The sequence below is a fragment of the Leucoraja erinacea genome, chromosome 1 (assembly GCF_028641065.1).
Source record: "Leucoraja erinacea ecotype New England chromosome 1, Leri_hhj_1, whole genome shotgun sequence".
Classification (NCBI taxonomy): Eukaryota; Metazoa; Chordata; class Chondrichthyes; order Rajiformes; family Rajidae; genus Leucoraja; species Leucoraja erinaceus.
In genome coordinates, this window is record NC_073377.1 from 42862549 (window position 1) to 42885199 (window position 22651).

Sequence of the window (22651 nt, forward strand, 5' to 3'; positions counted from 1 at the left end):
TCTAAACGCACTCAGTGGGCCTTAACCCTCTAAACATAAATCAGCTGTCTACTATATACACGGGTGTGGGTGGGGGGAGAGAGCTCTGAGAAAAGACGGGGGATGAGCCATGTGGGAGAGGGGGGTATCACGGGGGAGGGGGCAGGAGGCTGCGAGGGGGACCAGAGGTGAAGGGGCTGGAGCTGCGTGGCGTTGCGATGGCGGTGCTTTTGGGACTCACAGCGGGCACTGGACACTCCCCTCAGCCGGGATCAGATTCACCGCTTTCCGTTTGTTGACATCATCACGCCGCTACTGGTCCCTCTGGAAATTGTGACCGGTTGGAGACTTCTGCTGGCCACCTACAGCGTCCCTCAGCTCCAGTAAAGATACGATTGCGCAAGAAGGGGTGGACCTTCCAGGGAGTGACAGGAGAAGAGACTAATCCTCGTGGCACTGACTAGCAGGAGAGGAAAGCGATCTGCACGTTTTTAACGATTTTTTTAAACCTCGCTAACTTTTACAATAAACCGCCGATTGGAACGAAACTTGTTGCACTCGCGGCACATGAGAACGGTGAGTGAGCTGGCAAAAAATTGTAGCGTTATCGTACCATTTTTGCGCAAATAGAAAATCCGCGCAAACCGGAGCACAAGATCAGAGCTTTACTTATGTATAGATATAGATAGATAGATAGATAGATAGATAGATAGATAGATAGATAGATAGATAGATAGATAGATAGATAGATAGATAGATATTCAAGTTCAGCTCTGGTAGATTAAATGCCTACCTGCTCAAGACCTTCCTTTCCATCTAATCAATTGGTTATTAAATCATGCCTGATGAGCAGCAGATAATCTGCTGTTTATTTTTCATCTCTGTCAGTGTTAAAGAGATAAATCTTATATCTAGATCTTTGTCATTATTTGAATATTGTCTAACATGTGCATTACTCTGCTGGTTTGTTAGTAATGCTACAGGTTCCAATGTTTTAACAGGAAGGACCAGGGGATTGGTCGACATTGGATGCAGAAGTTTTAATGAACGAAGATGAGATATGTGGAACCGGAAGTCCAACACCACATAAAATCCTGTTAGATGCTCGATTTGAGTTGCCTTTTGGTAAGTATCTTTGAACTGTTGCATTTTGGATCCTTTGCATATTTTAAAACTGAGTCCCAAAGACAGTTTAAACTACCAGCATTTGAATTGAAACAGAGAAATTGTTGAAAAATTATGGTTTGTATTTTTTTCCAGAGCATTAATTTCTTAAGAGCACCATCCTTTGGTTCACTTTTCCTGACAAACATATACATTTGAATTCTTGTTTCAATCCAATGACCTCTACCTGATCATTTCTATGAAGAAGTTGCATGTGCTTTTATTTCTCTTTTAGACACTGATCCTCTCCACATTGAATAGCTTTGAATTGGATTAGATTGCATAAAATTGTAAAGATAAAAAACTAAATTGGTGTTGCCGCTACTTGGGAAAAAGATTTTCAGGTTACAATTGATTTCAATTGAGTGAAGAGTCCAGATTCAGGGCAACAGTCGTATAAATTTTGACCATAAATTCATCACAGTTAACTGTATAAATATCATACAGCTACATCAGTGCATTCTCCTTGCCATTGATAATCAATCCATTGGCCACGATAGAAATGAAAGTGCAATGGTCTGGTTAATTTTCTGAACATCGCTGATTTGAAATTTTATTGAGACAAAGGAATAGCAAATAGAGTTTCTTTAATTTTGAAAATTGGAAGAAAGAGAAAAACTGAGAAGAAACTAAAATTACCTGGGCAGTGATACTAAGCAAATTGCTGAAACTGCAGGGTGACATCTTCAAGTCCTGATGGACTCCATATAGAATCTGAAAATAAGTGATATAGTTGATATATTGAGTTTAATTTTCCAAAATTCTCTGGATTTAGGGAAAATTCCATTAGGTGGGAAAATGAAAAATGTAACTCCTTTATTCAAAAAGCCAGAGAGAAACGGCAGGCCAGTCAATTAACATCTGTCAGAGTAAAACTTAGAAACAATTATTAAACATATCATAGAAGGGACCTTAGAAAAATAAATCAAGGTAATTAGTAAAGTCAGTATGATTTCAAGAGTCAAGAGTGTTTTATTGTCATATGTCCCAGACAAGACAATGACATTTTTACTTGCTGCAGCACAACAGAATATGTGAATATGTAAACATTGTATATAACGGGGGAAAAAAAGAAAAAGTTCAATAAATACCAAATACATAACAAATGACAAATAATAATATAGTCTTTTGCATTATTAGCTCAGAGCTTATTCGTTGTGTTTAATAGCCTGATGGCTGTGGGGAAGAAGCTGTTCCTGAACCTGGACGCTACAGTTTTTCAGGCTCCTGTACTTTCTTCCTGATGGCAGTGGCGAGATGAGTGTGTGGCCAGTATGGTGTGGGTCCTTGATGATTTTGGCTGCCTTTTTGAGAGCGATTACGATAGATCCCTTCGACAGTGAGGCGGTCAAAGCCGGTGATGGATTGGGCAGTGGTCACAACTTTTTGTAGTCCTTTTTGCTCCTGGATGTTAAAGTTGCCGAACCAGGCCACAATGCAACCAGAAAGAATGCTCTCTACCATGCATCTGTAAAAGTTTTGGAGAATCCTTTACGACATGCCGAATCTCCGTAATCCTCTCAGGAAGTAGAGTCGCTGATGTGCCTTCTTTACAATTGCATCGGTGTGCTGGGTCCAGGAAAGATCTTCTGATATATGCACGCCCAGTGATTCTAAGTTATTGACCCTCTCCACCATCATTCCGTTGATATAAACAGGATTGTGGGTCTTCATCCTTCTCCCCTACCAAAGTCCACAATCAGTTCCTTGGTCTACTGATGTTGAGAGCCAGGTTGTTGTGCTGGCACCATTTGGTCAGACGGTCGATCTCACTTTATACTCTGACTCGTCCCCATCTGTGATTCATCCAACCATAGTGGTGTCATGGTTCATGACATGTTTCAGCATGTTTGCTCAATTTATTGAAGTTTATTGAAAAAGTAATCTGCTGTGAATAGAATGGAATTAGAATTTGATAAGATGCGACATCAAAGGTTAAAATAAAAGCTCATGGAGGGTAGATATCATATTATTAGACAATGGACAATAGGTGCAGGAGGAGGCCATTCGTCCCTTCGAGCCAGCATCGCCATTCAATGTGATCATGGCTGGTCATCCACAATCAGTACCCCGTTCCTGCCTTCTCCCCATATCCCCTGGCTGCTATCTTTGACCCATATCAAGCTCGCTCTTGAAAGTATCCAGCGAACTGGCCTCCACTGCCCCTGAGGCAGAGAATTCCACAGACTCACAACTCTCTGTGTGAAAAAATGTTTCCTCATCTCCGTTCTAAATGCCTTATCCCTTATTCTTAAACTGTGGCCCCTGGTTCTGGACTCCACCAACATCGGGAACATGTGTCCTGCGTCTAGCCTGTCCAAACCCTTAATAATCTTATACGTTTCAATAAGATTTCCTCTCATCCTTCTAAATTCCAGAGTATACAAGCTCAGCCGCTCCACTCTCTCAGCATATGACAGTCCCGCCATCCCGGGAATTAACCTTGTGAACCTATGCTGTAATCCCTCAATAGTAAAAATGTCCTTCCTCATATTAGGGGACCAAAACTGCACAAATTACTCCAGGTGTGGTCTCACTAGGGCCCTGTACAACTGTAGAAGTACCTCTTTGCTCCTATGCTCAACTCATCTTGTTATGAAGGCCAACATGCCATTCGCTTCCTCACTGCCTTCTGAACCTGCATGCTTACTTTCATTGACTGAAGAACAAGAACCCCCAGATCTTGTTGTACTTCCGCTATTCCCAAATTGGCACCATCTAGATAGATAGAGATTGAGATAGAGATAGAGATAGAGATAGAGAATAGATAGAGATAGACAGATAGATAGAGGTAGACAGATAGATAGAGGTAGACAGATAGATAGCGATAGATAGATAGATAGATAGATAGATAGATAGATAGATAGATAGATAGATAGATAGATAGATAGATAGATAGATAGATAGACAGATAGATAGAAAGAACAACAAGACATTTAGTAATTTCTAGATCCAAACTAGACCGTTGGCCCCGTTCCCCTAACCCAATATTTCACTTCTCACCCATAGCCCCCAACTGCGCCTCGCCATCCCTCTTCCTACCTGTATCTTCCTCCATTCCCCCTCATCCCCAGCAATCCCTCCCCCTCCTCTTCACAGTCCCTCTTCTTTTCCCTCTCCACCTTCCCCCCACTCCCTCCCTCACCTCTCCCACCCTCTCCTTTTCCCATCCCTCAGTCACTCCCTCCCTCTATAAACCCTCTGCCCTCCCTAACCCCGTCTTCTCCCTGCTACCCATTGCTATCCTCACCTCGCCCTATCCCACTCCCTCATCACCTCCCCCACTGCGTTCCTCTCCCTCTATCCCTCTATCCCCCACTCCCTATCTCCCCCACTTCCCCCTCCCTCTCCCTCCCTACACCCTCCTCTTCCTCTATCACCTGTACCCCCACTCCTCACCTCCCCCTATCCCAACAGCCCCCACAATGAAAATCAATGAAAGTTTTTTTTTTATGTTATTGAAATTCAGTATCCCATTGTGATGTCATTGTGAGGTGGAATGCTGGTGATGGGCAGGGCAAGTGGAACCAATTATTTTAAATTGTTTATTTAAAGTTGAATAACTTGTAACATATACCATCAAACTTGTTTTATTTACATCACAAGACAATGGTGAGTAAGGTGGGCCAAAAATCGTAGCGCTATCATGTACTGTTTTTGCACAAATATTGGTACATACAAACAGGGCAAACAAATATAGAATTATAGAAACAAGATGAGAGCTTTAGTAATAGACAGACAGACAGACAGATATTGTCAGACAAAAATAATGAAAATTGAGAAATTTGGAGGATGAAATTCCATTCTCTTCGGAATAGGAAAAAGTATCTGTAGGTATTGATGGGCATATTGGGTTACCCAAAAATGGGGATGGAAAAGTTAGTGAATGGATGAAAAGATTCCCGGATGGGAATGAGCAGAAAGTTTATGACATTTTCCAGTTCATAAGAGAGCATAAAACTGCTGAGTTGTAATATGAGGTGAAATAGGAGGTGCTGTTCCTCAAGTTTGCTTATTGAGGCAATGGAGGAGGCCAAGGACAGAAAAGTCGGTAAGGGACTGAGCAGGGCTTGGTATTCCGAGTGCAAGTATTCGGCTTGGTACACCGAGTGCAAGTATTCGGCTTTAAGGTCCCCCAGCCTATGGTTGGTCTTGCCGATGTGAAGGTGGCTACATAGGGAGTACCAATAGCTATAGAGACATTCAGGAAAGAAACAAACCAGGAAAATAAGCCAGTAAGCTTTACATTGGTAGAAGGGAAATTATTACAGAAGGTTCGGATTTGAACCGGATTTGAGAAAGGACCTCGAGGTTAATGAGCGATTAGGAGGCAGTGACCATAACATGGTCAGGTTTAATCTACAATTGGAGAGGGAGAAGAGTAGATCGGAGGTGTCAGTGTTGCAGTTGAATAAAGGGGACTATGGGGCCATGAGGGAGGAGCTGGTTAAAGTTGACTGGAAAGATACACTAGCAGGGATGACAGTGGAACAAAAATGGCAGTTGTTTCTAGGAATAATACAGGAGGTGCAGGATGAGTTCATAGAAACATAGAAACATAGAAATTAGGTGCAGGATATAGGCCATTCGGCCCTTCGAGCCTGCACCGCCATTCAATATGATCATGGCTGATCATCCAACTCAGTATCCCGTACCTGCCTTCTCTCCATACCCTCTGATCCCCTTGGCCACAAGGGCCACATCTAACTCCCTCTTAAATATAGTCAATGAACTGGCCTCAACTACCCTCTGTGGCAGAGAGTTCCAGAGATTCACCACTCTCTGTGTGAAAAAAGTTCTCCTCATCTCGGTTTTAAAGGATTTCCCCCTTATCCTTAAGCTGTGACCCCTTGTCCTGGACTTCCCCAACATCGGGAACAATCTTCCTGCATCTAGCCTGTCCAACCCCTTAAGAATTTTGTAAGTTTCTATAAGATCCCCTCTCAATCTCCTAAATTCTAGAAAGTATAAACCAAGTCTATCCCAGGAATCAGTCTGGTGAACCTTCTCTGCACTCCCTCTATGGCAATAATGTCCTTCCTCAGATTTGGAGACCAAAACTGTATGCAATACTCCAGGTGTGGTCTCACCAAGACCCTGTACAACTGCAGTAGAAGGCTTTGTGTCTCAATGCAAGGAGCATTCGTAATAAGGTGGATGAGTTGAATGTGCAGATAGCTCTTAATGACTATGTTATAGTTGGGATCACGGAGACATGGCTCCAGGGTGACCAAGGCTGGGAGCTGAACATCCAGGGATATTCAATATTCAGGAGGGATAGACAGAAAGGAAAAGGAGGTGGGGTAGCGTTACTGATTAGAGAGGGGATTAATGCAATGGAAAGGAAGGACATTAGTTTGGAGGATGTGGAATCGGTATGGGTAAAGCTGCGAAACACTAAGGGGCAGAAAACGCTGGTGGGTGTTGTGTACAGGCCACCTAACTGTAGTACAGGTGCACAACCTTTTATCCGAAGATCCAAATAACGAAAACCTCCGAATAGCGGACATTTTTTCAGTCCTTGAAGAAAGGTCCTTGAAAACGTTCACCGAGGGCGGCCCGCAGAGGTGACAGCGGAACCTCCGGTCGGTCCTCGAAGAAAGGGGAACTAAATCCCCATTCATAAAAGAGAAGATGAGGGTATATTGCACGGGAGGGTTAATAATTGGCAATCTGCTGCTGCCTGCCCGCTGAGTTAAAAAGTTCCCACGGTAGACTCACGATACACAGTGTATCGTGAGTCTTGCGTGGGAACTTTTTAACTCAGCGGGCAGGCAGCAGCAAATTGTCGCTCCCTTCAGTTTCACCCCACCTACACCCCTCTGCTTCCCGGCCATGTGTGGATTTGAGTATAGGAGCAGAGAGGTTCTACTGCAGTTGTACAGGGTCTTGGTGAGACCACACCTGGAGTATTGCGTACAGTTTTGGTCTCCAAATCTGAGGAAGGACATTATTGCCATAGAGGGAGTGCAGAGACGGTTCACCAGACTGATTCCTGGGATGTCAGGACTGTCTTATGAAGAAAGACTGGATAGACTTGGTTTATACTCTCTAGAATTTAGAAGATTGAGAGGGGATCTTATAGAAACTTACAAAATTCTTAAGGGGTTGGACAGGCTAGATGCAGGAAGATTGTTCCCGATGTTAGGGAAGTCCAGGACAAGGGGTCACAGCTTAAGGATAAAGGGGAAATCCTTTAAAACCGAGATGAGAAGAAACTTTTTTCACACAGAGAGTGGTGAATCTCTGGAACTCTCTGCCACAGAGGGTAGTTGAGGCCAGTTCATTGGCTATATTTAAGAGAGAGTTAGATGTGGCCCTTGTGGCTAAGGGGATCAGGGGGTATGGAGAGAAGGCAGGTACGGGATACTGAGTTGGATGATCAGCCATGATCATATTGAATGGCGGTGCAGGCTCGAAGGGCCGAATGGCCTACTCCTGCACCTAATTTCTATGTTTCTATGTTTCTATGTGTGATCCCTTCCCTCCCCTCTCCAGCTCCCCGCACATTGCACCGGCGCGGGAGCTTTGCACTGTCTTCACGTTGGAGCCAGTGCCAGTCACCGGAGACGTCAGGACCAACGGGACACCGACCCCCAGGCCCACTGCAAGCACGGAGAACCCAGAGACCCACAGCCAGCAGCAGCCCAGCCCCGTTTCAATTCCAGAGGAACACGCTCTCCGCTGTCCCCGTAGGGACAGAAGCTGATGGCTCGGGCTGTGACGTCTCCGGCCACCCCCCTGTACAGGAGCTGAGACTGGGAACTGTGGGGTTGTTTGCAGTTGCAGAGGGAGGGGGCAAGGGCGGTACAGTTCCCAGTCTCAGCTCCATTCCAGGGGGGTGACCGGAGACGTCAGGACCAACGGGACACCGACTGCAAGCACGGAGATCCCAGAGACTCACAGCCAGCAGCAACTCTAGCCCAGCCCCGCTCCAACTCCAGAGGAACCCGGGTTGCGGATGAGGGGGCGCAGCTTGGGCTGTGGGCGAACTGCCACTTGTCGCTGTAGCGGCGCATCGGGGAGCGGGTTCCTGTTGGTCCTGACGTCTCCGGCCAACCCCTGGACAGGAGCTGAGAGACGTCAGGACCACCAGAAGCCGCTCCCCGATGCGCCGCTACAGCGACAAGTGGCAGTTCGCCCACAGCCCGAGCTGTGCCCCCTCATCGGGACACCGACCCCCAGGCCCACTGCAAGCACGGAGATCCCAGAGACTCACAGCCAACAACAACTCTAGCCCAGCCCCGCTCCAACTCCAGAGGAACCCGGGTTGCGGATGAGGGGGCGCAGCTCGGGCTGTGGGCGAACTGCCACTTGTCACCGTAGCGGCCCATCGGGGAGCGGATTCCTCTGGAGTTGGAGGGACAGGGAGACACAGCGGCTTTTGAGAATGGTGGGCAATCACTTCCAAAGTTCTGCCCACACAGTCAGTACACCTCTCCTACACTTGTCTCCTGCACTAAGATCATCTCGCAGAGAATGATCCCAGCCTAACCCTCCCTATTCTCTCCTATTCTGCAAGAAAAATCTACATTGAAGACTCAAACTCGCGATCGAGTAACTGCCGGGATCGAGGCGCAAACTCGCGACCTTGCGGATACGAGCCGAGCACCCTACCACTGAGCCAGCCGTTAAAATCTGCGCTAAAAATCTTCCATTCCGAAAGCTGAAAAATTCTGAATTACGAAAAGTGTCTGGTCCCAAGGCTTTCGGATAAAAGGTTGTGCACCTGTAGTGAAGTTGGAGATGGTATCAAACAAGAAATTAGAAATGCGTGCGACAAAGGCAAAGCAGTTATAATGGGTGACTTCAATCTACATATAGATTGGGTGAATCAAATTGGCAGGGGTGCTGAGGAAGAGGATTTCTTGGAATGTATGCGGGATAGTTATCTAAATCAACATGTAGAGGAACCAACGAGAGAGCAGGCGATTTTAGACTGGGTATTGAGTAATGAGGAAGGGTTAGTTAGCAATCTTGTTGTACGTGCCCCCTTGGGCAAGAGTGACCATAATATGGTTGAGTTCTTCATTAGGATGGAGAGTGACATTGTTAATTCAGAAACAATGGTTCTGAACTTAAAGAAAGGTAACTTTGAGGGTATGAGACGTGAATTGGCCAAGATTGACTGGCAATTAATTCTAAAAGGGCTGATGGTGGATATGCAATGGAAGACATTTAAAGGCTGCATGGATGAACTACAAAAATTGTTCATACCAGTTTGGCAAAAGAATAAATCAGGGAAGGTAGTACATCCGTGGATAACAAGGGAAATCAGGGATAGTATTAAAGCGAAGGATGATGCGTACAAATTAGCCAGAAAAAGCAGCATACCGGAGGACTGGGACAAATTCAAAGACCAGCAGAGGAGGACAAAGGGCTTAATTAGGAAAGGGAAAATAGATTATGAAAGAAAACTGGCAGGGAACATAAAAAACTGACTGCAAAAGCTTTTAGAGATATGTGAAAAGAAAGAGATTAGTTAAAACAAATGTAGGTCCCTTGCAGTCAGAAACAGGTGAGTTGATCATGGGGAACAAGGATATGGCGGACCAATTGAATAACTACTTTGGTTCCGTCTTCACTAAGGAAGACGTAAATAATTTGCCGGAACTAGCAGGGGACCGCGGGTCAAAGGAGTTGGAAGAATTGAGTGAAATCCAGGTTAGCCGGGAAGTGGTGTTGGGTAAATTGAATGGATTAAAGGCCGATAAATCCCCAGGGATAGATAGGCTGCATCCCAGAGTACTTAAGGAAGTAGCTCCAGAAATAGTGGATGCATTAGTAATAATCTTTCAAAACTCTTTAGATTCTGGAGTAGTTCCTGAAGATTGGCGAGTAGCAAACGTAACCCCACTTTTTAAGAAGGGAGGGAGAGAGAAAACGGGGAATTACAGACCAGTTAGTCTAACATCGGTAGTGGGGAAACTGCTAGAGTCAGTTATTAAAGATGGGATAGCAGCACATTTGGAAAGTGGTGAAATCATTGGACAAAGTCAGCATGGATTTACGAAAGGTAAATCTTGTCTGACGATTCTTATAGAATTTTTCGAGGATGTAACTAGTAGCGTGGATAGGGGAGAACCAGTGGATGTGGTGTATCTGGACTTCCAGAAGGCTTTCGACAAGGTCCCACATAAGAGATTAGTATACAAACTTAAAGCACAAGGCATTGGGGGTTCAGTATTGATGTGGATAGAGAACTGGCTGGCAAACAGGAAGCAAAGAATAGGAGTAAACGGGTCCTTTTCACAATGGCAGGCAGTGACTAGTGGGGTACCGCAAGGCTCGGTGCTGGGACCCCAGCTATTTACAATATATATTAATGATCTGGATGAGGGAATTGAAGGCAATATCTCCAAGTTTGCGGATGACAATAAGCTGGGGGCAGTGTTAGCTGTGAGGAGGATGCTAGGAGACTGCAAGGTGACTTGGATAGGCTGGGTGAGTGGGCAAATGTTTGGCAGATGCAGTATAATGTGGATAAATGTGAGGTTATCCATTTTCGTGGCAAAAACGGGAAAGCAGACTATTATCTAAATGGTGGCCGATTGGGAAAGGGGGAGATGCAGCGAGGCCTAGGTGTCATGGTACGCCAGTCATTGAAGGTAGGCATGCAGGTGCAGCAGGCAGTAAAGAAAGCGAATGGTATGTTAGCTTTCATTGCAAAAGGATTTGAGTATAGGAGCAGGGAGGTACTACTGCAGTTGTACAGGGTCTTGGTGAGACCACACCTGGAGTATTGCGTACAGTTTTGTCTCCAAATCTGAGGAAGGACATTATTGCCATAGAAGGAGTGCAGAGACGGTTCACCAGACTGATTCCTGGGATGGCAGGACTGTCTTATGAAGAAAGACTGGATAGACTTGGTTTATACTCTCTAGAATTTAGAAGATTGAGAGGGGATCTTATAGAAACTTACAAAATTCTTAAGGGCTTCGACAGGCTAGATGCAGGAAGATTGTTCCCGATGTTAGGGATGTCCAGGACAAGGGGTCAAAGCTTAAGGATAAGGGGGAAATCCTTTAAAACCGAGATGAGAAGAACTTTTTTCACACAGACAGTGGTGAATCTCTGGAACTCTCTGCCACAGAGGGTAGTTGAGGCCAGTTCATTGGCTATATTTAAGAGGGAGTTAGATGTGGCCCTTGTGGCTAAGGGGATCAGGGGGTATGGAGAGAAGGCAGGTACGGGATACTGAGTTGGATGATCAGCCATGATCATATTGAATGGCGGTGCAGGCTCGAAAGGCCGAATGGCCTACTCCTGCACCTAATTTCTATGTTTCTATGTTTCTGTGTTAACCTCCCTGCTCCTATACTCAAATCCTTTTGCTATGAAAGCCAACATACCATTCGCTTTCTTTACCGCCTGCTGCACCTGCATGCCTACCTCCCCAGGAGGAAGAAAGATTCCAAGGGGAGAAAGGGACGACCATGGCTGACAAGGGACGTCAGGGACAGTATAAAAATTAAAGCGAAGAAGTACAACATAGCAAAGATGAGCGGGAAGCAAGAGGTTTGGGTAATGTTTAAAGAACAACAGAAGATAACCAAAAAGACAATACGGGAAGAAAAGATGAGGTATGAAGGTAAGCTAGCCAAGAATATAAAGCAGGATAGTACAAGCTTCTTTAGGTATGTGAAGAGGAAAAAAGTAGTTAAGACCAAAGTTGGATCTTTGAAGACCGAAAAAGGTAAATTTATTATGGGGAACAAGGAAATGGCAGATGAGTTGAACAGGTACTTTGGATCTGTCTTCACTAAGGAGGACACAAACAATCTTCCTGATATAGTAGTGGCCAGAGGATCTGGGGTGACGGAGGAACTGAAGGAAATCCACATTAGGGAGGAAATTATGTTGGATAGACTGATAAACCCCCAGGGCCTGATGGTCTGCATCCCAGGGTACTTAAGGAAGTGGCTCTAGAAATCGTGGATGCATTGGTGATAATTTTCCAATGTTGTATAGACTCGGGATCAGTTCCTGTGGATTGGAGGGTAGCTAATGTTATCCCACTTTTTAAGAAAGGAGGGAGAGAGAAAACAGGGAATTAGACCAGTTAGCCTGTCATCGGTGGTGGGGAAGATGCTGGGGTCAATTATAAAAGATGAGATAGCCGAACATTTGGATAGCAGTAACAGGATCGGTCCGAGTCAACATGGATTTATGAAGGGGAAATCATGCTTGACTAATCTTCTGGAATTTTTTGAAGATGTAACTAGGAAAATGGACAAGGGAGAGCCAGTGGATGTAGTGTATCTGGACTTTCAGAAAGCATTTGATAAGGTTCCACATAGGAGATTAGTGGGCAAAATTAGGGCACATGGTATTGGAGGTACAGTGGTGACATGGATAGATAAGTGGTTGGCAGACAGGAAACAAAGAGTAGTGATTAGCGGGTTCCTTTCAGAATGGCAGGCAGTGACTAGTGGGGTACCGCAAGGCTTGGTGCTGGGACGGCAACTATTTAGAATATACATCAATGATTTGGATGAAGGGATTCAAAGTAACATTAGCAAATTTGCAGATGACACAAAGCTGGGTGGCAGTGTGAACTGTGAGGAGGATGCTATGAGACTTGGATGTGTTGGGGGGAGTGGGCAGATGCATGGCAGATGAAGTTTAATGGAATGTAAAAAGAATCTTAAGAAAGAAATTAGAAAAGCTAAAAGAAGATATGAGGTTGCTTTGGCAAGTAAGGTGAAAGTAAATCCAAAGGGTTTCTACAGCTATATTAATAGTAAAAGGATAACGAGGGATAAAATTGGTCCATTGGAGAGACAGAGTGGACAGCTATCTGCAGAGCCAAAAGAGATGGGGGAGATATTGAACATTTTTTTTTCTTCGGTATTTACCAAGGAGAAGGATATTGAATTATGTGAGGTAAGGGAAACTAGTAGAGTAGCTATGGATACTATGAGGTTCAAAGTAAAAGAAGTACTGACACTTTTGAAACATATAAAAGTGGATAAGTCTCCAGGTCCTGACAGGATATTCCCTAGGACATTGAGGGAAGTTAGTGTAGAAATAGCCGGAGCTATGACAGAAATATTTCAAATGTCATTAGAAACGGGAATAGTCCCCGAGGATTGGCGTACTGCGCATGTTGTTCCATTGTTTAAAAAGGGTTCTAATGCAGTGGATGTTGTCTATATGGACTTTAGTAAGGCCTTTGACAAGGTTCCTCATGGAAGGTTGGTTAAGAAGGTTCAACTGTTGGGTATAAATGCAGGAATAGCAAGATGGATTCAACAGTGGCTGAATGGGAGAAGCCAGAGGGTAATGGTGGATGGCTGTTTATCGGGTTGGAGGCAGGTGACTAGTGGGGTGCCTCAGGGATCTGTGTTGGGTCCTTTGTTGTTTGTCATGTACATCAATGATCTGGATGAAGGTGTGGTAAATTGGATTAGTAAGTATGCAGATGATACCAAGATAGGGGGTGTTGTGGATAATGAAGAGGATTTCCAAAGTCTACAGAGTGATTTAGGCCATTTGGAAAAATGGGCTGAAAGATGGCAGATGGAGTTTAATGCTGATAAATGTGAGGTGCTACACCTTGGCAGGACAAATCAAAATAGGACGTACACGGTAAATGGTAGGGAATTGAAGAATACAGTGAACAGAGGGATCTGGGTATAACCGTGCATAGTTCCTTGAAGGTGGAATCTCATATAGATAGGGTGGTAAAGAAAGCTTTTGGTATGCTAGCCTTTATAAATCAGAGCATTGAGTATAGAAGCTGGGATGTAATGTTAAAATTGTACAAGGCATTGGTGAGACCAAATCTGGAGTATGGTGTACAATTTTGGTCGCCCAATTATAGGAAGGATGTCAACAAAATAGAGAGAGTACAGAGGAGATTTACTAGAATGGTGCCTGGGTTTCAACAACTCAGTTACAGAGATAGGTTGAATAAGTTAGGTCTTTATTCTCTGGAGCGCAGAAGGTTAAGGGGGGACCTGATAGAGGTCTTTAAAATGATGAGAGGGATAGACAGAGTTGATGTGGACAAGCTTTTCCCTTTGAGAATAGGGAAGATTCAAACAAGAGGACATGACTTCAGAATTAAGGGACATAAGTTTAGGGGTAATATGAGGGGGAACTTCTTTACTCAGAGAGTGGTAGCGGTGTGGAATGAGCTTCCAGTGGAAGTGGTGGAGGCAGGTTCATTGGTATCATTTAAATATAAATTGGATAGGCATATGGATGAGAAGGGAACGGGGAGTTATGGTATGACTGCACGCAGGTGGGACAAGGGAAAAATAAAAAAAATTTGTTCGGCACGGACTTGTAGGGCTGAGATGGCCTGTTTCCGTGCTGTAATTGTTATATGGTTATATGGTTAATGCGGATAAATGTGAGGTTATCCACTTTGGTAGCAAAAACAGGAAGGCAGATTACTATATAAATGGTGTCAAGTTGGGCAAAGGGGAAGTACAATGGGATCTGGAGGTCATTGTACATCAGTCTATGAAAGTACATATACTGAACGTTATATTTTCAGATAGATGCTTTCAATCTATCGAGTGTGATACTTTTATATTAAGGTCAGAAGGATGTTTGAGCTGATCTTTATCTGATGTATGTATGTTTCACTCATTGACTGAGTAAAATTCGGCAAACTTAATCTGAGGCTTAATCTGACTACCAGTTAATCTGTAGTTTCGCAAAATTGTCCGAATATCCAAACAATATCCAGCTATGGACAGCCCCTGTTTTCACCATCACTGAAACCTGTTGAGATCTCAACTTCAAACAAACCGTTTAAAGAAAGGTCTCCTATTTCCTTCATTCCATAGATGCTGCCTCACCTGCTGAGTTTCTCCAGCATTTTTGTCTCCCTAATATCTTTAGACATATATTTTGAATGTGCAAATCCTATTTTCCCTTTTCAATACCTGTACTAGTAAAAAGAGTTTTGTTTTTTCAAAATGTTACTTTTAATTCAGATTTTGTGCCATTGAATAGTTTATATTTTAAATAAGTATATTTTAGCATACCTTTGAGGTGAGCACAGTGGTGCAGCGGCAGTGTTGCTGCCTTACAGCGTAAAAGACCTGGGTTCATTCCTGACTATGAGTGATGTCTGTACAGAATTTGTACATTCTCCCTGTGATCATGCGGTTTTTCTTTGGGTGCTCAGATTTCTTCCCACATTCCAAAGGCTTGCAGTTTTGTAGATTAATTGGCTTCTGTAAATTGTCCTCAGTGTGTAGGTTAGTGTGTAGAGCTAGTGTACAGGGTGATTGCTGGTCAGCGCGGACTTGGTAAGCTGTCTGTCCAAAGCAAGCGCTGTCTGCGGAGGGCGCTCAGCATCGCCAAGGACTGCTCTCACCCCAACCATGGACTGTTTACCCTCCTACCATCCGGGAGGCGCTACAGGTCTCTCCGTTGCCGAACCAGCAGGTCGAGGAACAGCTTCTTTCCGGCGGCTGTCACTCTACTAAACAACGTACCTCGGTGACTGCCAATCACCCCACCCCCCCGGACACTTATTATTTTTTTTATTCAAATCGTTTGCTATGTCGCTCTTCAAGGGAGATGCTGAATGCATTTCGTTGTCTCTGTACTGTACACTGACAATGACAATTAAAATTGAATCTGAATCTGAATCTGAAGCTGAAGGGCCTGTTTCCCAGCTGTAACTTTAAAGAACAACTCGTGTGTTTCAATTGGACCCATTGCAAATTGTAACTAAAAAACAAAATCAAAGCTACAAATGTGGGAAAGCTGAAATAAAATAATAAATGATAGAAATCTTCCATCAAGAAGGACTGAGGATGGCGGTATGCAGGGCTCTTGCTTAACTTTTTTTCCCTGTTGCCAGCCGGGCAACCTAGGCAGCTTTTTGCTTGCCAAATGACAGTTTAGGTGGTCATTTAAGACGGCTTGCATGACACGTGCGATAATGTGCTCGGATGAAGTGCGTAGTTACCAGTCAGAATTATGGTCAATGAAGCATTCGCATATTATTTCTGCTTCAAATAAAGTCACAAACTAAACATATTCACAAATCAAGACATATATACCACAATGACATGCAGCAAAATTATAATACAGTATCTCATCTCTTTTTACACGTTGCAATGAATGCAATTTCTATTATTTCTTTCCACTTCCAAACAAAATTCTGGTTGGATTATTCAGCGTATAATCAACCTCGGTGAGACCAAGTGCAGGTTTGGCGATCGCTTCGCACAACACCTACACTCAGTTCGCAATAACCAAACCGATCTCCCGGTGGCTCAGCACTTCAACTCCCCTTCCCATTCCGAATCCGACCTTTCTGTCCTGGGCCTCCTCCATGGCCAGAGTGAGGCCCACCGCAAATTGGGGGAACAACACCTCATATTTCACTTGGGTAGTTTACACCCCAGCGGTATGAACATTGGCTTCTCCAATTTCAGGTAGTCCCTGCTTTCTCCTCCGCTTCCCAGCTCTCCCTCAGCCCATTGTTTCCGCCCCTTCCTTTCTTCCCACTCACCCGCACCCTCACATCAGTCTGAAGAAGGGTCTTGACCCGAAACGTCGCCTATTTCCTTCGCTCCATAGATGCTGCCTCACCCGCTGAGTTTCTCCAGCATTTTTGCCTACCCTTTCACACAAGTTCTGTTATCCCACTTTCCTCACCCACTCCCTACACATTAGGGGCAATTTTACAGAGACAAGTTAACCTACAAAGCCAATGCGTCTTTGGGATGTGGGAGGAAACCCACACGCTTGCAGAGAGAATGTGCAAATTCAACACAGACAGTGCCCGAGGACAGGATCGAACACAGATCTCTGGCGTGTGAGGCAGCAAGTCCACCAGCTGTGCCACTATATTTTATTTTCCAACACACAAAGTTGATAACTTTGGTTACTAAAAAAAAGAAACTATCCATTTTCAGTCTTAAATCTCTAAATGACCGTATGTCCCCCTTTACAGCTACTGTATATTTTAATTCAATTCAAAACTATGGGGCAGTACATTGGCCATAAAGTTGCTGCCTAAAATTGCCAGAGACCCGGAATATGGGTGCTGTTTTTATGGAGTTTGCTCCTTTTCCCTTTGATTGCATGGGTTTTCTCAGGGTGCTCGTGTTTCCTTCCACATTCCAAAGGTGTGCAGAAACCTTTTTCAGACCCAACCCAAAACGTAATATTTTCCTTTTGTCCAGAGATTCTGTCTAACCTGTTCAGTTACTCCAGCTTTTTGTGTCTATCTTCGGTTTAAACCAGCATCTGCAGTTCCTTCCTACACACACGATACTATACGATAGAACTTTATTAATCCAAGGAGGGAAATTGTGTGTGTGTGTGTATAGTTATATATTCATATATAAATATACACTGTTTTGTTTTCTCGTTTATAACATTGTTTACAAAGTACTATGTTTACATATTCTGTTGTGCTGCTGCAAGTAAGGATTTCATTGTTCTAACTGTGACGTGAGAGAATAAAACACCCTTGACTCTTGATTTACTTCGCTAATGTGTGAGATCGAACTAGTGTACGGGTGATCGGTGGTCGGCGTGGACTCAGTGGGCCGAAGGGCCTGTTTCCATGCTGTATCTTTAAATTAAACTAAAAACACTGAAACCAGAGGAAATCTAAAGTAGGGTCTCTACCCGAAACGGCACCCAATTTCTTCTATCTGCCGGAGATGCTGGCTGCTCCATGGAGTTCCCCCACACAATTAAAGCATGGAATAGTCTTCACCCTACTATAGGTACCCAACCAGATGCAATTAAATTTAAGGTAGCTCTTTTTTCCCCCAAGAGCCCATTTTTGCTTAAGTCCAAGTCAAGAGTCAAGAGAGTTTTATTGTCATGTGTCCCAGATACGACAATGAAATTCTTGCTTGCTGCAGCACAAAAGAATATGTAAACATAATACAGAACAGGAGATAAAAGTTCAGTGTGTCCATATATATATATATATATATATATATATATATATATATATATACACAATGAATAAACAGATAAAATGCAATAGGCTGTTATTTTTCAGATTTTGGAGTTTGGTGGTTGTGGGTCCACTCCTGTTTAAATTCCATTTCGAATATTTTTGGAGGACCAGGAAAGCAAGAAGCAAGAGTTACTCCAGGGAGTTACTACAGCTCCAGCGAGTGATTCTGCGTTGGTTTTCAGCGGTCGCGGCGCGGCGGCGACCGGACAGCAATGGCAGCCAGATCTCCCACAATGCAAAGGGAGAAAGAAAGTGGCCCACTCCGACCAGTTGCAGTGGCAGTGGCAGTGCGCATGTGCAGGGTGGCACATGCGCACAACCACGGCCGAGATGTGCTGGCCAAAGATCTTCGCTATAGGATCTTTGGTGCTGGCCGTGCACATGTGGAGGGGCAGGATGTGCAGATCGTGGCAGTGCGGATGTGTAAGGCGGCCTGCCGTGCTGGCGAATGAGGAGCGAGTGGAGAGCGAGACCCGGACACGGATACGGGTGGCGGGCGGAGACGGAGAGTGAGAGAAAAAGATAGAGAGGGGGCCTGCTCAGAATTAAATGATAGGTGTCCCCGGTGTTTGCCAAGCCGGGCAAAATGGCATGGCTTTTAGGTTGCCCGGTGGGACTGTAGATTGCCATTGGCAATTGGGCAACCGTTAATTTCGAGCCCTGGGTATGATTTCCAGAAATACATACGGAACACTCCAAATTGCCAATCAATTTTGATGATTGGTGTCTAAGCTAAATTTTGTTTTGTAGTCCATAAAATAATGAGCTACATGATAGAAGTTACAGCCATTCTTTTCCAATTGATTCAAAAATGTTAAAGCTCATGATGATCAATCAATATCTGCAATAAGTATTGTCCCCAGAATATTATTTTTGATTTGGTGAAGCCATCGGGTGGCGCCAGCAATGGCTTCCTCGCCATATAACCATATAACAATTACAGCACGGAAACAGGCCTTCTCGGCCCTACAAGTCCATGCCGAACAACTTTTTTCCCTTAGTCCCACCTGCCTGCACTCATACCATAACCCTTCATTCCCTTCTCATCCATATGCCTATCCAATTTATTTTTAAATGATACCAACGAACCTGCCGCCACCACTTCCACTGGAAGCTCATTTCACACCGCTATCACTCTCTGAGTAAAGAAGTTCCCCCTCATGTTACCCCTAAACTTCTGTCCCTTAATTCTGAAGTCATGTCCTCTTGTTTGAATCTTCCCTATTCTCAAAGGGAAAAGCTTGTCCACATCAACTCTGTCTATCCCTCTCATCATTTCAAAGACCTCTATCAAGTCCCCCCTTAACCTTCTGCACTCCAAAGAGCCAACAATCTGTCTGTCCCTTTCTTCTTTGGTGTTTTTTTAGTATGTGTTAAATGTATGTTTTCAGTGTTTTTTTGTTTGTTTTTATGTGGGGGAGGGAGAAACCTTTTCTAATCTCTTACCTCAACGGCGATGTGATTATTTTCCATACCGTACCTCCGTCCGCACTGCGGCCTAACATCGAAGAGTTGGCGGCCTTTGCTGGAGACCGACTTCGCGAACCCCACCTGCGGGACTTTAACCGCGGTCTCTAGTTAGAGTCTGACTTCAGGAACATCAAGCCACAGGAGCTTCGATCACCCCGACGCGGGAGTTTCGATCACCCCAATCCGGAAGTTTCAATCACCCCAATGCAGGAGATTCGATCGCCCCGACCGATGGTTCGACTGCCCCAACCGCGGGAGAAAAATGAGGGAAGAAGATTAGACTTTATTGCCTTCCATCACAGGAGGAATGTGGGGTGTCCGCTGTGGTGGATGTTTATGTTGACTTTTATGTAGTTAGTTGTGTGTCTTGTTGCTTTTTTAGTATGGCTGTATGGTAATTCACATATCACTGTATCTTAATTGGGACACGTGACAATAAAAGACCTTTGAAACCATAACTGAAGCGATGTGTAGAGTTCAGTAGCACAATGAATAGAAATCCAAGTAAACTGCAAATGTTGGAAATTCATAGCCAATTTTGCAGCATCTATAGAAAAATAAAAAGTTATCCCCGACCCTTTGTCCGAAGAAGGGTCTCGACCCTAAATGTCGCCAATTTCCTTTGCTCCATAAATGCTGCCTCACCTGCTGAGTTTCTCCAGCATTTTTGTCTACCTTTGTCAGAACAGTTCTGTTAAAGAATCGTTAACTCTATTTCTCTTTCCCATAGATGCTGCCTGATCTGTTTTCAGCATTTTCTGTTTCATTGTTACCGGATCTTGTTCATTTTCATCCAACATCTAATTCAATTTGGATTTTTATTGAATGTTCCAGAAATTATTAACATATGATGCGTTCAAACAAAAATTGAACAATTTTGTCTGTTTTAGCTGTTGTAATCCTGACATTATTGTATTCTTTAAGAGAACATTGACAGGAAGCTGCAAAGAAGATGATCGATGTGCACTGTGAGATAAAGTCCTACATTGTGTGATATTAAGTGTTGTGATTTTGTGTTTTTGAAGTGTTTCTTAGTCTGAGGTTGAATGTGTTCTTGTGAAGTGAATTTGAAGGTGACATGTTAAAATAAGTGTTGTTTGGGTGGATCAGACTTTTGCTCTAAATATAACTTATGTAGTGCCTTGCAGAATTTCAATTTATTATTTGATTTGTCTATTTGTGTGAAACTGAAGAGCTCCATTATACTGTATGTCACCACACCATTCTCTAAAAACAGCTCGAAGTGCAAACCTTTGGTAATGCCCGTTCCCCCATGGATATATTTATCTCTGATTTTAATGACAAAAATATCTAATTTTGTTGCAGCCATGTCATTCAGCTGAAAGTGTACTCCCAGTAACTATTGCTTTGCATTGAATCATTGTAATATTTAATGTTTTATTAAAATGAGCTTAAACTGCCATTCATCCACAATATATTTCACCTCAAAACCTATGTGAAAGGCAATCCTTTTGGTGAACTTTTTTTCTGTACGGGCATACCAAATATTGGATAGTCTTTCCTGGCCTCTCTTTTGAAACTATATTTTCCATATAATTTCTCGCCTTTTTGACACAATTTCTCTTGGATGGTTGAACAAAGTCGCCTTGGCCATGAAAATCTTCACTTTTGTAGCAGATGTCACTGAAATTGGTGATATCAACAGAATATTGCCTTCCTCAGATAGAAGTATTCCTGAAAGCTTTACAACCCATCTTACATCTTCCATGGTTCAGCTGGTCCATTGAGTTAAGTCCGAGTAGTGTGATCAAATGCATAACTAATTTGTGCCTTATAGCAGTTTAGGCATGATATTTTGCAGAGTATTGCAAATTGATCCACCTCTTGGCCATTCTAAAATATTGGTGTAATCAGGAATCTAAAATGTTAAGACTAAAATATTAATTTAAAAGAATGTGATTGTTGTGCTCAGAATTGATAGACCGTGTTCATATGCATGACTTTTCTCCGAATGAGCTTCTCTGAGGAAGGAAAAAATGAAAGCTCGGTGTTTGGAAAAATCTCTGAATTCTTTCCAGGCACCAGGGGCTAACTCCTAGAATGGGTAAGTTTTAGGTTTGCTCTGCCCTGGGGATGGGGCTGGCAATCTTGGGAGAAACAATGAAATGTTTGGCACTACTATTTTAAGTGCATTTTGCTGTCTGCATATTTTGATGTTTGCTGTGTTATCTGACACTACAATGTATAGTTTATTTCTCTGAAGATGTAATAATTGCAGCTATGCTTCTTCACAGATATCCCAGAAGAAGAAGCAATATATTGGACACAGAAATTAGAGAAATTGAATGCCATAAGGAACCATGATGAGGTGGATAAAAGATGTGTTCAAATGGAAAAAATAATAATTGTCTAATTGTAAAATGATTATGTGTGAATTTATGAAGAGTTCTTTGAAATGGAAGTTAAAATTTAAAAACAATGTTTGTTATCATACGGTGGGAATTTAAAATGCTGCCTTTTCACATGCAAGCTTCAAGAAAGAGGAAGTAGTCATCCCCTACAGAAATGGGCACTTCAGCCCAATTTGTCTATGCCAACCAAGAAGCCGCCTCTAAGCTGATCCCATTTGCCTGTGTTTGACCTGGAAAGAGTGCAGAGAAGATTAAGCTGGAAAGGGTGCGGAGATTTATGAGGACGTAGCCAGGACTTGAGGGCCTGAGCTAGAGGGAGAGGTTTGGCAGGCATGGGCTTTATTCCTTGGAATGTGGGAGGGTGAGAGGTGATCTTATGGAGGCATATAAAATCATGAGAGGAATTGATACGGTAGATGCACAGTCTTTAACCCAGAGTAGGAAAATCAAAAACCAGAGGATCTAAGTTTAAGTTGAGAGGGGGAAGATTTAATAGGAATCTGGGCGGCACCATTTTCACATAAAGGGTGGTGGGTGTGTATGGAATAAGCTGCTGGAAGTAGTTGAGGTAGGAACTAAAACAACATGTCAATACATTTGGACAGGTACATGGATAGGAAAGATTTACAGGGAAACGGGGCAAATGCAGGCAGATGGGACTGGTGTAGATGGGCACCTTGATTGGCATGGGCAAACTGGGTCAAAGGGC

General features: G+C 43.6%; 1 protein-coding gene across 4 annotated transcripts in view; it reads left to right on the forward strand.

Annotated features, from left to right (window-relative positions):
- LOC129696097 (protein unc-13 homolog B-like) overlaps positions 1-22651 on the forward strand; it is a 411098-nt gene that overhangs the window by 181091 nt on the left and 207356 nt on the right. For all 4 annotated transcript variants that reach the window (XM_055633576.1, XM_055633551.1, XM_055633558.1 and 1 more), the window contains exons 5-6: positions 981-1104; positions 21826-21899. In XM_055633576.1, the coding sequence (XP_055489551.1) occupies positions 981-1104; positions 21826-21899 (198 nt within the window). The remainder of the gene's footprint in view (positions 1-980; positions 1105-21825; positions 21900-22651) is intronic.